Raw genomic sequence first — 17,602 nt, 5'->3', positions numbered from 1 at the left:
AACTGGGAATCAGAAAATCGCGGGTTCAAATTCGAATGAACATGTCATCTGTAATGCATAATTGTTGAACTCGACAGTGACTGTGCAATGCCAGGAAGGCCCACCTCTCCTATGGACTCGATTTGTCTCTGACACATTACCCGAATTAATGTTTTTCTTTATCTTAGAGAAGCTGCTCCGAACTCTCAACGCAGCACAACTGAGGAACGTGAAAGAGAGTTTAGGTATTTCTTGATATAAAAGTAATAATCATAATAGAAACAATTGTTGTAACAGAAAATGAAACAAATAATCCAGCTAAAAACGAAACAACTCCACCTTTAAACCGAAGATCTCAACAGTTACAGCGAGGTAAAATGGCATGGCCATTATGAGCCACTTGAGCTATTAAACCGCCTCAGAGGTATCTTCATTTGTACGTAATGACAAAATATGATTTTTTTGCGAGACTGCTTTGGCAGTGGTGCATAATTACAAATAACACTGCACTGAAATGGGATTTAAAACTATAAATCATAATATATATTTATACTGGAAGGATTCCTATGAGCTATAAAGTTATTTTCCACGGATGTCCAGTAGGGGCGGGTAAGAACGTTACAACAACAAACAGCACAACAACATGATAGCATTGCAAAGTACAAAAAACGTAAACAAACCAACATACACATACAAATAAAACGAAACCATCCCCATTCTACCAGGCAAAGCCCACTGAGGTATTAACTTATTTTTCAGAAGCGACCTGGCGACAAATGATAGCTCAACAAAGTGGCACCATGATTTGGACATTGAGAGCTCCAAAATAATCTCATTAATCTCAATGCAGTTTTCTAAATGTGGAGGGAAAAACCGGAGGACCCTGATAAAGAAAATCCACATGACCAAGGGGAGAACATGCAAACTCCAAACATGCATGCATGCATCAGGGTCGGGATCGGGATTGAAGCCTCGACCTCCTGCATGCCAGGCGGGGAAGATAACGTCTCACCACCCCTCCCTTTAATAAATACATAAAATATATCACGTTCAAATTGCATCACTAATTCCAAAGCTTCGGAGAGGCAGTAAAACGACAGAAAAAAACATTCCCAGACCACACCAAGACAACGCACAGTCCCTGGATAAAAACTGTGCATTAAAATGTAACTCTCAATACATTATATTCTTAGTTTTTTCGGTAAAGTCACGTTGAAGAGAAACAACAAAATAACAAAATATATATAAAAAAATAAAAAATTCTCACGACGTTTCGACCATAACTCAAACGGTCATCATCAGGTGTGTATAAATATAAATATATACCAACACACCTGATGATGACCGTTTGAGTTATGGTCGAAACGTCGTGAGAATTTTGTATTTTTTTAATATATATTTTGTTATTTTGTTGTTTCTCTTCAACGTGACTTTACCGAAAAAACTAAGAATATGAATTACTGCAGTCACGAAAGCTTTAAATCAAAATCTCAATACATTGTTCAGGATTATATTTACAAATCACATTGGCAAATGTGGCTGTATTCAGCACTAATCTTCTGCTTCAAAATATGTTTGAAGGAAGATGTACGATGTTAAGGGAGGAAACAGGGTTGTTCCAAAATGTTAGTGCTGCAATGGCAAAGGCTTTGTTACCTATTCCAATTATTGTTTCTGGGATAGAGAAAAGGCACTTAGATGGACGTCTTAGGTTTCTTGGATTTGACAATGGGGTTAATGAATTAGCTCAGTATAGCGGAGATTTGCCAAAAAGGATTTTATGGATGAAGAGAGCCCGATGTAGATTTCTTCTTGCACCACGTGATGAGAGCTTGGATTTTAAGTAGAGGTCACAATGGTGGGACGTGTATGGTGCATCCGGTGCAAATCGAAGAGCAGAATGATAAAGTGGGTTTAGTTTCATATTCTTGGTTCTTTCGGTAAAGTCACGTAGAAGGGAAACGTCGTGATAATTTCATTGTATTATATTTTTATTATTTTATTGTTTCCATTCTACGTTTCGACTTTACCGAAAGAACCAAGAATATGAATCCCTGCACTCACGAAAGCTTTAAATCTAAATTTGGGTTTAGTTTGTTTAGTCATTAATTTGGAGCTCATCTGTAAGCAGCATCACCATAGTCAAACAGTGGTAGAATGAATGATAGCTTCAACAATTTGCAGGCGTAATTGAATGGGAAAACAATATTTTATTTTATATAAAAAATCCTATTTTCTTTGTCATTTTCCTCGAGATGTGATCAATATGGGGTTGGAATGTACATTTAGAATCAATTAGCAAACCCACGTGTGTGAAGCACTCCGTTTGTTCAATCATGTTGTTTTTGATATCAGTAATAGGTGAAGATAATGAAACTGAATTTTTGTTTGAGGAAAAGACCATGATCTCATTTATTTTAGGATTTAGGAGCAATTTTAGTCGTGACAATTGATGTTGCATTAAATCAAAATCGTGTTTGGCGATTCTGTTTACCTTCGTTGTGAGATTTACCTGATACTAGCATGACAGTGCCACCAGAAAATGTATTTAATTCTGAATGATTTAAGTTTAGTCCAAGATTGTTTAAATAAAATGTGATCAGAATTGGACCCAGCATGGAACCTTGTGGAACACCCTGTTATTTTAATATTTATGGACGAGATGTTATCACTATATACCATTTCAGAACGGTCTGAGAGGTGGCTCTTAAACCATTTTATTGTACCGTATGTAGTTTTGTGAGTAGAACATCATGGTCAACAGTATCAAAGGCTTTTAACAAGTCGAGGAATAGTGCAGAGCAGCAGTTGCCGTTATTCGGGTTACTGAAGAGAAATATGTAATACATCCACCGTTGCTGTGAAACATTATGCATCTCTTTGCTACAAAAAAAGAAAGTCCATTGTCTGAAACATCACTCGTTGTATTTTTATACTGTATACGCATTTAGTTATTTCTTTATTGTTGGCCCATTATTGATGGACGTGTTGATAAAAATAAACAGAACACTACGAGGATGTCAAAGAATGAACCAGATTGCGTGGCAGGTGGCCTCGCAATTGCTTGACATTTCTGTCACTGAAAATCTATTCCAGACCTCCATGGATGGACAAAGAGAAGAGAAGCTGCTTCTAATAACATGTTTCCGTGAAAAAAATTAGTTGAGTAAAGAGTGTACTGGTTTTAAAATTAATTTTCACCTGACAAAATATAAAGAAGAAAAAAACATGTTATTGCTTGCCTTATATTATTAAGTTTTGCTAGAGATATATATTTTTTTTATTCATGTGCATTTGCAAGCCAATGTGGGGGGAAATTTCACGGTACTAAGCCAACATTTCTGAGAACCCGAGTTCTAATCCAGGTGTCAGCCACCTACGGTCCAGTCACCAATGACTCATCCCATTACATTCAGTGTGTCAGTTAAATAACCACATTTCAGCTCTGAGGACGAATCGTTTTTGGTTTGTCATGAAGGAACAGGTTTGGCAGGGCATATGAAAGTGGGTGCTGCATGGCGTCAATAAGAAGTCTATTTACTTCACAAGTAGTTCTGTGATGTCGTGTTTCAAAGAGAGGAGCAATGCTCACTGTGAGACTTAGACATGGATACTTCATGGCATGGTGCTACGCTCATACACCAGTGGGAATTTAATTCATATAATAGAATAACATCTGAGATGGTTAATATGTCCGTTCATTTTGTGTCTACTGATTCCGTTACACGTGCATCTGCACGATCTTTTTGCTTCAAATATGCACGTATTAAAGTGGTTATTTTTACATTTTGTAAATGTATTTTTAATTAATTTAATAAAACTACGTAAGTAAACGTAAATGTCGTGTTGGTTCATATTATGATATCTTATTACATTAAAAATATATATTCATATCATAAAAGCGGATGATCATCCAAATGATATGCACCCTCTTCTTCTTTGGTTCTTTCGGTAAAGTCACGTAGAATGAGAATAAAATAATAAATTGATAAAATAAAATAACACAATAATATTCTCACGACGTTTCGGCCACAACACAAGCGGCCTTCATCAGCGCTGGAGTGCTGTCCTACCAGAGAGTCTCGTCCCTTCACCCGATGAAGGCCGCTTGTGTTGTGGCCGAAACGTCGTGAGAATATTATTGTGTTATTTTATTTTATCAATTTATTATTTTATTCTCATTCTACGTGACTTTACCGAAAGAACCAAAGAAGATGAATCATTGCAGTCACGAAAGATTTAAATCGAGATATGCACCCTGCAGCATACAGCTCTAACATTGGCCACACGCGTGCTATCAATCAGATTCTGGTGAAGATTGATGAATATAAAATGCCATTATGCCTAGCCTTTGTAGACTTATCAAAAGGCATTTGACTCAGCGAAAATTGATGCGATCATCCAAGCTTTTGCAACCCATGGCCGAAATAATATATATATGTATTTTAGATGTAATGTGAAAAAATATGAAATGGCTACATTGAGATTGCATGAATAAAGTAACACGAGGCATATTTTAGGGGTGCCACGGTGGAGATATGATATCTATCTCACCGGGTATACAGGAGGTCATGGGTTCGATCCCAATCCCGATGCCTGCTGTATATTTGTAGTTTGCATGTTCTCCCTGTGGTTGCTGGTAATTTCTCTGGGTCCTCTGGGGTTCCCCTCCATATTTCGAAACATGCATTTATAGCATTTGGCTGCGAGAAATATCCACATGATAAACCACTTCGTTGAGCTATCATTTGTGGCCAGGTCACTTCTAAAAAAAACTATATAGCTCAATGGGCCTTACCTGGTCAAATCTAAAGTTGAGTTTATACTATCGGCGATCAACCAATCCAGCGAGATGCCCTGTCCATTCCCACGTATATTACGCTTCTTAACAGTTAACATCATAGTATTTAACTTGTGTACATGCTCTGGTCATGGCCTTCCTCTTTGTTTTTCGATGTGCCTCTTGATGCTTTAATAGCCCGTGGTTAAGACTTATAACCGAGTGGCAGCTAAAGGATGGAACACGTCGGAGATGATTTAGATCGTTAAGATGGAGCAAATATTATCAGTTGGTGCACTGCAGGAGCTAAAATGTAAAATTGCAAAGAGAAATATATCCAGCAGTAAATAAATCATGGCTGATGTTCATGAAATTGTTATTTATTTAAGTGTAAGTATGTGGGGAGTAATAATGACACAGTGGTTCACTCAATGCACTATGATCTCATAAACTTCAGGTGGCAACGTGGCCATGCACATCATTCGCAAGTTATATACAGTATTAATTTGTCCTGGATGTCTCGTAAATTGACTTGGACTACAATAAGTACCTTCATAATTAATTTGTGTTGGGTTAGATCGCATTATTTATAGTGTGAATCCACAACATTTAATTTTTTTGTAAATGTTGTGGATTCACTCTTCTACATTTTTTGTAAATGTTGTGGATTCACTCCTCAACACACCGGTGGGCTAAAGTAGTGAACTATTTGTCTTTTGTCAACGTGACACATTTTTTACTGATTGGCCGTGTCGGGTGGTGGAGGGTTGCGACACATTTATAAATAACGCCATCTAACCCAAAAACCTTTATTATGAATAATATTGGTCGCGAAAGCCTACGCGTTTAATAAGTACCCTGTTAGGTGCGGGCCACACCACCCACTCTTTTGCCATGCTGGCCTTAATACACGCTAGCCACACTTGTCTCCATAGGCAACAAGACTAAACGGGAGAATTGTATAGTTTTGTAATTGTGGCTTTCTAGGAGCAGTAGCACCTGACTCAAACTACAGTGGAGGAATACACATCCCCATTGAGACCTGAGCCAGTAATTGAGATGGCACAGTTCTACAGCAGGGGCAAGGACCTCCATCGGATAATCACTATTGACATCCCACAGAGTAGTATTCATGTTAACAACTCTGGAGGGATAGTGGGCTGAGTTGATTATCAATGGCAGTTGAGAGCACTAACTGCAACACCACCTGGCCATACATGTGTAGTGACGTAAATGGAGTCACTATGGCGTTTAGCGCCAGCTACTGTCACAAGAGTGGAACTGTGTCTTGAGCCTCTCTCTGGCACCAGAGTAGGTATGGCATGGAAGCGGGCCCTAGGGGGCATGGTTCTGGTAACAGTCAGAGAGAGGGCAAGTAAGGACGTGACAGTCTGGGTGAACCCCAGAGGGCACATGACTGGGACAGTGTAGCGAGGGGCCCAAAGTGTGGCTTGAGGGACACGTGATGCTCGGTCGAGAACCTTCTGGTGAAATCCAGAAGGGGGCGTCGCCGAAGGCGAAGCGAGGCCACGCTCGGGAGAATAAAAGGGAGGTCCCGAGAGCAATCGTGGCTGTCTGTTGGAATGGAACCCTCGGTGCTACGTCTCTTCAGTCTTCGGTCTTTGGTCGTTACACTCGGCATCGTGGATCAGGCAGTGTGTTACTGACCTGACCCGTTTATATAGTTACCCTGTTGGGTTGTTACCCTGTTGGGTAACTGTGTACGTTTATGTAGAAACCCTGTTGGGGTGTTATAATAAACGTGTTGCCTCCAAGTCAAGTGTGTGCCTCCGTAGAACCCACTACATATGTAATTATTGTCAGTTCCCTCTTGCAGCTATTGCTTTCAGCAGTGTATGTGTTAGAAAAAAATATATTCACGTGTTATGAGGCTACTAATGGAATCCATGGCCTCAGTTATGTTAATGCAGTTTAATAGAAACCAATTAGGTAACAAATAGATGCATATTGCACTTCCATTATGTAGCTAAATTATAGAAATGTGCATGCCATATATACTATGTCATGGTATGTTTTTGTAAACCGGTCCAAATAATGCACACGAGGCTGAGAATAATTCATTGGAGTAATGAGTTAATTTTGATGTACAGTATGGTGTGCATATGCGTACCACCTAAAGCAAATAATTGCCTATTGTTAAACTACTGCAGGATGAAAGACTCTCACGCTGTGTCAGCCACGGGGGCTGTGTGACTAAACTCTGCCACACTGGGCAGAGTGGGTTGGCAAAATGGTGGTACCGTGTTGTGTGTCTTTTAATATATATATTTAATATATATATATATATAACTCGCCATTGATGTCTGTCATGGGTTTGTAGACAACTTACATTTGGTAATCATGGTAAAAGGGGCGGAACCATTTTTCTTCTCTCCGTTTTGGACAGCACTGGCGGAGCTCTGGCATGGGTTGCAGTAAGCTGTGTTTTGTGGTTCTTCTCGTTTTCGTTATCATGAAAGAGTTTTATTGTTATTCTTGGTTCTTTCGGTAAAGTCACGTAGAAGGGAAACAATAAAATAATAAGCATTAAGAAAAAGATAATAATAATAAAAAGAAGATGGATTCTGGCTTAGCAATCATTGGAAGGATTTGATAAACCATTTCGGGTCTTAATTGATTGTTCACGCTTAAGGTGGCTTTCAGACCGCATCCATTATTTTTCGTCTCCCCTCCTCCTCTTTTCCAAACATAGATGGACTCGTCCATCTGAATAACTGCCAAATCGCTCTCCGTGGTGCTAACGTTAAAAAAACCCGCCACTTTTTTCAAATTTTCTTGCTGTGGTTTTCACACCTGATGATGATTGCTTGTGTTGCCGTCGAAACGTCGTGAGAATTTTATTGTTTTATATTTTTATTATTTTATTGTTTCCCTTCTACGTGACTTTACCGAAAGAACCAAGAATATGAATCCCTGCAGTCACGAAAGCTTTAAATCAAAAGTTGTATTGTTACCAGACCATCCTGAGCGCGATCATCTTTGACTACACACGTTAGTAAGGTTCCAAATAATGAAATAAACTATAGACTGGAGTCAAATTCCGAGCCCAGGTTCATGAAGAAGCACGCTTCGCAACCATGCTACCACTCATTGTGGTTCATTTATGCCATTCTACATTTGGTTGGGTGGTGCTATGGCTAGAGTGGTCACCTCCCAACGAGAAAAACGTGAGTTCATATCCTGGTTCAAAGGCAACCTCATCTTTGTGGAGTCAATAATATAAGTGCCACTTTATTGGAAGCTAACAGTCATGGGCCAATGCCTGCCATAGGTATGTGTAATTTCCATTACTGCCTAAAGGCTGCGAATGAAGATGACCACCACCCATTGTTTAAGCATGGAGATGTTTTACTTTTTTTATTACATCAATACCTCTATAATAATAAAGGAATCAATGTCACCTCAGCTTTTGTCTGTCTGGATATTTTATAATATGGATATATAAAGTAAATAACACTTCATCAACTCGTATCAAGAGTGCAGTGGCACCTGTGAAAAGCACACGGCTGATCATTCCTGGTAAGATGAGGAGGAAGAGAGGCAGGATCTTGCAGTAGGCCGCCAGCACCGACCCGCCTTTAGCATGCGTGAGGTTCTTGGCTGAAATTGACCTCTGCACCAGAACCTGGAGACCCACAATACAAACAGGGTTCAGAGCTTTACATTGGCTGACTGCAGCCAAACCACATACGAAACCAGAGAAGATAACCAATCTGGAGACGGAGAGATTAGACCCGTTCGTGTGCAGTAGTAAGATGAATGTGGAATCGGATAACCATGAGGGATGGCAATTACATTCAGATGCCTTCATCCAGCAGTGGATAGAGCATAGTTGTTGATGATGAACTGGTCGATGCACTTTATCTGGTACACAAGGAGGTCCAGTTAAGCATTCGAGGAATTTATAATGTGGGTCTGTTTCATAATAGCGTCCTTCCACAGCCCCATTACATTCCCGCCAGAGATCACATGGCTTCTGAAAGCAGACCTAGACATTTTCAACCGGTGTGTCTCTCAGTTGCGTCATCGCATTTGCGTTCACGTTCTCAATGACTAAAAAAAAAACTTACTCCTTACAAAGTGAACTTTAGCTTATTTCAAAGTGATGTTACGCACTGCATTTTCCGTGCAAGGCACATTGTAACGTGGACTCTGTGGAATATTCGAGAGCAACTTTCCCTTGTACCACGTCGTCTGATGTCACAGTCGTTGCTCTTTCTCCACAACAAATCACAAGGTGACAAACTCTTAACGGCAGCCCTTGCTTGCGCAATTGCTGTGCTGAATCACTGTGTGTATGCCAAAAATGTGGAGAGCTTAATCATAATCTCATGTAATTTTCTGTACAAAGCACGCTTTATATCCTCCCTGCAATTTGTATGAACACAATGTATATTCCAATACAATTTTGATGTATATAACATCTATTTGAAAAAAAAGTATATCTTAAGGCAATGCACAAAATAGTGATACGTTCATCATCGGGGGAAAAGGAGGTTCTTATTTACTGTTTAACGGTGGAGACAGTCATGATCATGAATTTGGACTTGGAAGAGGGACAAGGAATGGACAGCTTGGATGTCCCTTGGCAGGGAGTGCCAGACAACGTGGGCATCTAAGGAGAAGAAGCAACGCAACCTCCTACCAAAGTGAAGATCCTCCGACAGAACACCTCTGTTGCTGGAGTGGTGAGCACGTCAAGTGGAGTGGGGTGAGATGAGAGGGAAAAGAAAGGGCAGGGGCATGTCCAGGATGATCTTGAAGGCAATGAGGGTGAAAGAGCCAGTGGAGGGCTCTGAAGATCGGAGTGCTTATGTAAAGTTTGCCGGTGTGGGTAAGACATCTTGCATTGGCATTTTGACGTGTTCAACAGAATCTCGCACTCAGCACCTGGTCAGTGCAGAAGTACCAGGCAGAGAGGATAGGGATGCCCAACACTACACCAGGCCAGGGATAGTCTCCGTGGGTGGCGTCGCGGAAGATGTGGAAGGCGTCGGACCGCGGGGTTCCACAGGTCGTGTTCCCTGCGAGCGTGACGTTTGGCATGGCCCTAGAGTAGCGGAGCTGCAGCTCCTCAAAGCCGCCCACCTTCATGAAACCTGTGGCAGCGCAGCAGGGTTATGGGGTGGGTTGTCGTGATATAGTTAATGAGCTGCATCGAGATGCATGGGATGGAGGGCCCCAAATGCTGAGCTACACAGGTGGTTGGGGGAAGTGGGGGGGAGTAATGGGATAGGAGGCCCTATTGCCTTCCTCGCCCCAGGGTCCGTGCCAACTATGGGTATGCCACTGGCTAAATGGGTTAGGGTTGGATTCTTATGGACAAATGGATTCATTATTGTGAATATCAGAATTGATTGAATTTGCTAAATAAATGGATCCTTAATATGCCGATAGGTTATAAATAATTCAATACATATTTTGATTCGAAAGTACCAAGCGTGAGACACATTGCGGATTTTTTTAGAAAATTCAGACAAAATGTCTGCATGAAGTCTGTGGTTTAGAGGGCAGCTTACTGAGGATCATGAGGACAAAGCTGCCCACGAGCATGATGACCAGCTGGAAGGTGTCTGTGTAGATCACAGCCTTCAGTCCCCCTGGAAAAATACACACTTTTATTACTCTTAATCATAATGAATAGGTGTGGGGCACACATCTGTTATCCAGCACTTTGGAGGTGAGATTGGTTGAGATCATTGTGTGAATGCAATTCCCAGACTTGCTGGGCTGCAAGGGTGGCCAGTACGTGGCAGTACAGAAAGCAGGATGCCAAACTGCCTGGATATTTAATTGTTATCCCTATGTATGCGTGGCTTTTCACTGGCAACCAAATGCAAACACCCTACATTCAAAACAAAATTAATTAACAAACTGACCAAATATTCCATGGCAGAGCCATTCTTCAAGAGTCTTCACAATCAGTGATGATATCTTGTATAAATTACGATAATTATTATTGTTATAAATGGCGATGGCACATTACCCTATCATAAAAGTAATGAACAACAGAAAAAAACCCCACTTTAAACTTGGCAAATGAAAACCTGGCTTCTGCAACAGAAAGCCAACACTGGCATAGGTAGTGGTCGCGTCAACTCCACACTTTGTATTAATACCTTGAAAACGTTTGAGTGGATTGTGACCAGATTTCAGCATACAGCCCGCAGGACACATCTAGCCATACGGCGCACTGCCGCATGAGGTCTATCACTTAGTAACAGTCCACAAACAATATGTATTCATCACTCAAGATTGAGATGTCATAATGGCCAATGTTGTGAATGTCACCACACCTCGCCAATGCTTTTTATCTTCTGCTAGATCCCACAGTTGCTGCACAGCAGACATACGACCTCCAAGATCCGTCACTGCCAAAATTTTAACCCCACTAATCGGGTACTAGAGGGGGAATATTTTCAACCTGGCAACATTGTGCTGATAATTACAGCATGCTAACTCACTTTTGTAATTACACGTGACTGAGGTGTGTGTTCATGTGTGTCCCTCCAAAAGTATTTGAACGTTATTTTTCGACCTCAATAAGGATATGGTTCAGATTCACACGTGAGAAAATGGGTTGCTTGGTCTGATTTTTGGCACAGAACAAACTTGCCAGTGTCTCTACTGTTTCGTTGTCAATCTGACCCATACGCATTATTAACACGAAGCATTAGATACATTCACTCTGAATGAGTATTTCGACCTGAACTGCTTTAAATGTTTTGCGATTGAGCATTTGCTGTCTCAAAACCATGATATGATATACCAATGTCAATTCAAGGGGCCATGATGGGTCATTTAAACCAACTTGAAATCATGATTAAATATTTTTTGTGTTGTTTCAGTAAGGTGAAGCTATTGATATAGAGTGGGGTTTTTTCAGCAGGTTGTATCTATTTATTGTAACCAACACCATTTACTTGTTGATTTCAGGTGGCATGCCCATCTGAGTAACACCGGACGCACCTGGATTGCATCCATATTCCTGCAACATTGACTCCAGGAGTGAATTTGATCAAAAACAGTCATGACAGATTTAGCAATCGCTTTTGTCCACAAACAACCCAGCATGCTTAAAGTGTTGAGTATTTGGTTCTGTTCTTCATTGGTATGTTTGTGATTGAAACTGAAAGTGAAGAAGTCAAACTTTCTCATCCGTATTGGGACTGTAGCTGCAATAGCTTACGCAGACATGTGCCTGACCGAAGCACCTGTGCGATTTGTCAAAGGGAACATGACTCGAGACTAGCTGAATATAGATGGAACTGATCGCGAATCGTGCACAATGGGTCCCACCTGTGATTGTGTAGATAGCGGTGACACCCAGCAGCAAAATAATAGATGTGTAGAGGTCCCAGCCCAGTGTAAGTTGAATGAAAATAGCCCCTGCATACATATCAGACTAGGGTATTGGAATGGATATGCAGACACACATATAAATTACAAACACCCCCTTATATAGCCTACATAGATTGGGTGGTGACATGGGCTAGCGGTAGCATGTTCACCGCTTGTTGCACGATTTGAATCCAGAGGCCGTCCTGATGATTAATGTGGGTGTAATAACGGTAAGGATAACGAACAGGCGGTCTGCTTTACTCGTAGTGGACGTTAAATATCCCACTGACCTCATTATCAAGAGGAGGCAATTGTGTGCTATCTTCAGGGTCCAAATGTGGGATTATACATAGTCATCACCACCTCATACTGGCAGACGAATGCCCCAGATCATTATTGCAAATGAGGCTATCCTGAGATATTGAGTTATAGTGTGGTTAAACAAAATAAACTTGAACTTTACTGTTGGGGCAAAAATCTCTAAGCAGCACCTATTAAAGCCAGTGTGTTACAAAGAGAGTTGGTGTGGTCGACACCACACCTGGCCATCTTTGTCTCCACAGTGCTGATGTTCACATGAAGTAAAAAGGTACCTATTTAAGGATGAGTTAACCCAGGTGAGGTCCAGGACCTGTTCAGATATCACTGGTGACTGATGTTAGCCATGGCCAGGAGTCTAACTCAAATTTCTATGTGCAGAGAGATAATGACTGCATCAGTTTCCCCACACGCTCAAACACATGTGAAATCATCGTTATAATATCTTTAGTTTTACAGCATTCTTGATGTTACTACCATTTCATAACGACCACATGAGGAAACACCGTGCCATAAAACCCACAATGTGGATAGTGCACACGTTTGCCATCACATTGCACTGAATGGTTGGATGTGTAAATTGATGAACACGTGGGTACTGTCACTCCTTTAACGCAGCCAATATCCAGCAAAAGCCTTAGCTTTTTCAGCTGCACAGCAAGACCATATGATAACAGAACCTGAGCACGATACACACAAAAACAGAACGCATATCTATTCAGAACTATAATAAATATTATCCATTTATAATATCCCCACAGATGGAGGTGAAAATTAATAGATGAAACAATATTTGTGTAGTGACATCAGGGACATCAGGGATGTCACTGTATGGTCTCGGCCCAGAAGGGCCGTGCCATTCGATGTTCCTACATCGTCGACAGCACCGTGTGGGTGGCTGAGTGAAATACCAGCCCTAGCGGGCTTGGCGAGCACTGGGCTGGTGCGGGCACCACACACAGAGTGTGGTGGGGGCTCCCACGAGGGGGAGTGGGTGAGCGTCAGCCCAGGGGCAGGGTTGCCCCGGGGCCATGGCACTCTGGTTGACCCCGTAGACACGTGATCCGGAGTGTCCACACTGGGGGCCCCAGGTGGGGGGGGGGGGGGGCTAGTGGGTGATCACGTGTCCGGGGAGAGCTCTCGAGAAGGATCGAGAGGGAACGAGAATGCTCGAGAAGGCGGGCGGGGCCGAGGGCGGAGCGGCCTCGACTGTAGGGGGATATACAGTAAGGCGGGTTCCTGAGAGGGACCGGGGTCGCTGCATCATACAAGGTGGAAGCTCAACACCTACAAGCGGGAAGCTCCACGTCTCAAGCTGGAAGCTCTTCGTCTTACGAGGCAACCACGTGGTCGGAGACCCGAGTGAGGGTCCGACCCTTCGTAGCAGTAACCCCTCTGCATAGCGTAGTTAGCTGGGTGGTCACCACCCTAGGCTGTATCGGGTAAAGGGGCCGTTACCCATTTGTGTTACAATAAGTGTGCCTCTAAAAGGAACAACGTCTGCGACTCAGTTGGACTCACTACATTTGTATTCAAAGCCTTTACGTGACCAATCTCAATATACTTATTAGGCATGGTGGTTTCCCATCCAATCACTGTGCAGGGTCAACCTCACTTAGCTTTTGAGATCTGACGAGATCAGGTGCATTCTGGGTGATATGATCATGCAGGCTGTGTTTCTATGCGCAGAGCAGATAATCTCACTCCGAAAGCAAACAAAACTGTATTTTCCCTAATATTGAATAAACAAAGTGAAACATTTCAGAACTGGATACTTTCCCTACGAGTTTCATGAGATGCTGTGAAAAGTATATAGGTTAAGTCAGGGCCTAAGGTGGGAGGTGCAATGAGGGCTGCAAAGACATTGAAGGATGATTTTTAAAATTGCAAAGGGCTTTAGGGCATAATGCCAAATTACGAGCATAAATCAGGGATTTACATCGTGTCATAGAGCATTTATCTCAAGCGAGAAAAAATGCAATAAAATAATGTTAATTCATTAGGGCAGGCATAATTCTCCACTTTAATGTCATGTTATTAAACCCCATAACCAAGCGTTGTTTATAAATTAATTTTGCACATCGCAAAGTAGTTTAATTAATTATCACTGCAACTTTGACACATCTGTTATGTTGTGGTCAAGTATTTATGAAATTATATCCTTAGTCACTCAGGAATATGTCAACTGAGGCTCTAACCACTAATTCAGGTAAAGACTTGCTTGGAATGTTTGGCCAATCCTTGATAAAAAAAAATTTAATATGAGCAGAAGCATCAGTACTAAGTGACAACTGATGCATTAGAGGAGGTAACACAGCACTGAATAAGATGCACACCAATTAATTCCACCTGTTGTAACACAGCTTAACTGTCCTTTGCATGTGGGAGTCTATGGTTGCCACCTCTGAATACATGAATATAGGAAGACGGTAGAAATACGTGTCAATGCATTATACTCAGTGGTGTATTGTTACTTAACTGACAAAAAGGACTGGTGGCAAGCGTATGGGAATGGGATGATATTTGACAATACGCAAACCCTGAGTTTAAGATTGATCTACTTGTGTCCAAGGCTTAAATGGACTTGCTTCACCATACATCCAGGAGTTGATTCGGCCACACACTCCACTGCCGATCGTGCCCTACTCAGCTCTAACCAAAGATTACGAAGACTGGGATAATTTCGGTAATGTTAACGATGGTGATGGCAACGATGACGGGGACAAAACAGACAAAGACTAAGTTCAATTTTATTTTGTTCAACCAGACGAGACCTCACGAGGCTAGGATCGCCCCATTTGCAAGAGTGAACTGAGTCACCACAATGACAATAATATATAATATGATATATTTAATGATTATTATTGTGATGATGACTGGGATCATGATGATGTCGATAACAATTAGGTTAATGTTGATTTTGACTAAATCGTTGAAGAGGCTGATCATGATGATTGCGATGTTGCTGCAGTTGCTGCTGGTATTGTTTCTGTGACTGCTGATGATGACGATAGCAAAGATTAAGATCGAAAGAAGAGGCAGAGTATTCCTTGCACATGGAAGGAAATCGAAGCATCCAGAGAAAATACACACACACATATACGGGAATAACACGGAAATGTCCACAGAGGTAGAAACAAGAATCCACTTCCTGTAACTGCTTGCTATGTCATGGCCCAGCGGTGTTTGGGAATTTCATATACGATCCACATAGTATCACCTGCAAAGTTATGGATTGCAAGCGCCAGCCTCACACTGAACCCAATTGAGGCTGAGAAGCTGTGGCTGGGCATGTTTACAAATCACGAGCCAATTGGGGATAGCCATGGCCAGAAATCAAACTCAAGTAGCCAGGTTTGTAGCACAGTTCCCACGCACCACTGTGCTACCCACATCACACACACACAGCACGCACACGTAAAGTTCACATTTACATACAAGACAAAGATCCCCCGTATAGCCTGAACAGAATGTTGGGGCAAGTGCTGTTAGCGAGTACCTATGAAGGCCGGCAAGGCACACAAGGGGGTGGGTGCCCAGCACCACGCCCGACAGCCTTTGTCTCACCAAATACGTATTTGAGGCTGACTCGACCTAGGGGAGGCCCGGGACCAGTTCAGATAATCGTCGCTGACTTTGGACATGATTGGGAATCGAACCCAGCTTGCAGGGTTGGTAGCGCAGCACGCTAACAGCTACAATACCGCTCCCTATTTACATACAGACACACAGACACAAATTCGCACATACCCACACACATAGACAAAGACCACCCATGTAGACTTCGTAGACTGTTGGTGAGCACTGCGCCACAAAACCCGCCAGCTTGTTTGGGTTTGATTGCTGGCTACTGCTCACGCCATCAGCAATCAAGGCGATGAAGGTGGGCTGGCTTCGTCTTTTGATATTTGCCTTTGACATCGGTGCCTGTGTATATAGATATGTGGAGCTATCACTTCTGGCCAGGTCAATTCTGAAAAATATTCGAATTGCTCAGTGGGCTTCATCTGGTAAAAGAACAAATTGTTCCTTTTTTTCGTGTTTTATTTACCTTTCCTATACTTTGCACTCCTATCATGTTTTTTGTACTATTTTATTGTTAACGTTCTCCAGTACTGTGTATATATATTTAAAACTAATCTGATTCTGAGGTGTCTTTTTCCCCAGGGCACCACTGCTTTCGTGATTTGGGGTTGGTAGACCATCACCTGCAGCAGCGTCATCATCGTCATTAGCACCATGATCATCAGTATGAATATCGTCAAGAGATTCGCCATAAATATCATCATCTTGAACTTTATCATCATCAACATCATCAATGTCATTATCGCCATTCCTGTTGCCATCATTGTCGTGGTCATCATCTTTCTTATCACTACCAACATCGTCATCATCATCATCAGCCATAGTCATCATCTTTATCTGGTATCATCACCAACATCATTATAATTCCATTGCCATAATAGTCGTTTTACATGAACGCTAAGCTATCTGGATACTACAATTCTGCACCACAGTGGTCGGTAGAACGCACCCAGAGACATTAGCATATGCATGGATTCAAATGAAAGCACATTATTTGGTGATGCTGCGGTGTTAGCAGTGGTGCACAAATTGCAAATAACAAACGCACTCCACAAATTCGTGAATAACAATGTGGCCTTAAAAAGAAAGAGTACATACTCTATCCAATAGGTAACATTTCGGACAATTAATCTTCAAAGCACATAGAGAGGCCAGATAAGTAGATTGGATAAGAGAGTTGTCTCCAACTCAACGCGAAAAACATCACCCATTTAAAAAACAAGACAGTTATTGACGAATGTGTTGAGTTTTTGTTCCTGTACAGTGAGGGAAAAAAGTATTTGATCCCCTGCTGATTTTGTACGTTTGCCCACTGACAAAACAATGATCAGTCTATAATTTTAATGGTAGGTATATTTGAACAGTGAGAGACAGAATAACAACAACAAAAATCCAGAAAAACGCATGTCAAAAATGTTATAAATTTATTTGCATTTTTAATGAGGGAAATAAGTATTTGACCCCTCTGCAAAACGTGACTTAGTACTTGGTGGCAAAACCCTAGTTGGCAATCACAGAGGTCAGACGTTTCTTGTAGTTGGCCACCAGGTTTGCACACATCTCAGTGGGGATTTTGTC

At 41.7% G+C, this 17,602-nt stretch overlaps 1 protein-coding gene across 1 annotated transcript in view; it reads right to left on the bottom strand.

Moving 5' to 3' along the window:
• Positions 1-17,602, bottom strand: part of LOC116943845 (sodium/mannose cotransporter SLC5A10-like) — an 83,828-nt gene that overhangs the window by 31,094 nt on the left and 35,132 nt on the right. Inside the window, exons 6-9 of the mRNA XM_076068147.1 lie at positions 12,080-12,185; positions 10,300-10,380; positions 9,671-9,879; positions 8,270-8,405 (exon numbers count right to left, since the gene is read on the bottom strand). Of these exons, the coding sequence (XP_075924262.1) occupies positions 8,270-8,405; positions 9,671-9,879; positions 10,300-10,380; positions 12,080-12,185 (532 nt within the window). The remainder of the gene's footprint in view (positions 1-8,269; positions 8,406-9,670; positions 9,880-10,299; positions 10,381-12,079; positions 12,186-17,602) is intronic.

The sequence above is a fragment of the Petromyzon marinus genome, chromosome 19 (genome assembly GCF_048934315.1).
Source record: "Petromyzon marinus isolate PM22_M1 ecotype Great Lakes invasive population chromosome 19, UKy_Petmar_22M1.pri1.0, whole genome shotgun sequence".
Taxonomy (NCBI): Eukaryota; Metazoa; Chordata; class Hyperoartia; order Petromyzontiformes; family Petromyzontidae; genus Petromyzon; species Petromyzon marinus.
The sequence above is the reverse complement of the archived record's forward strand: the minus strand, read 5'-3'. Positions and strand labels throughout refer to the sequence as shown.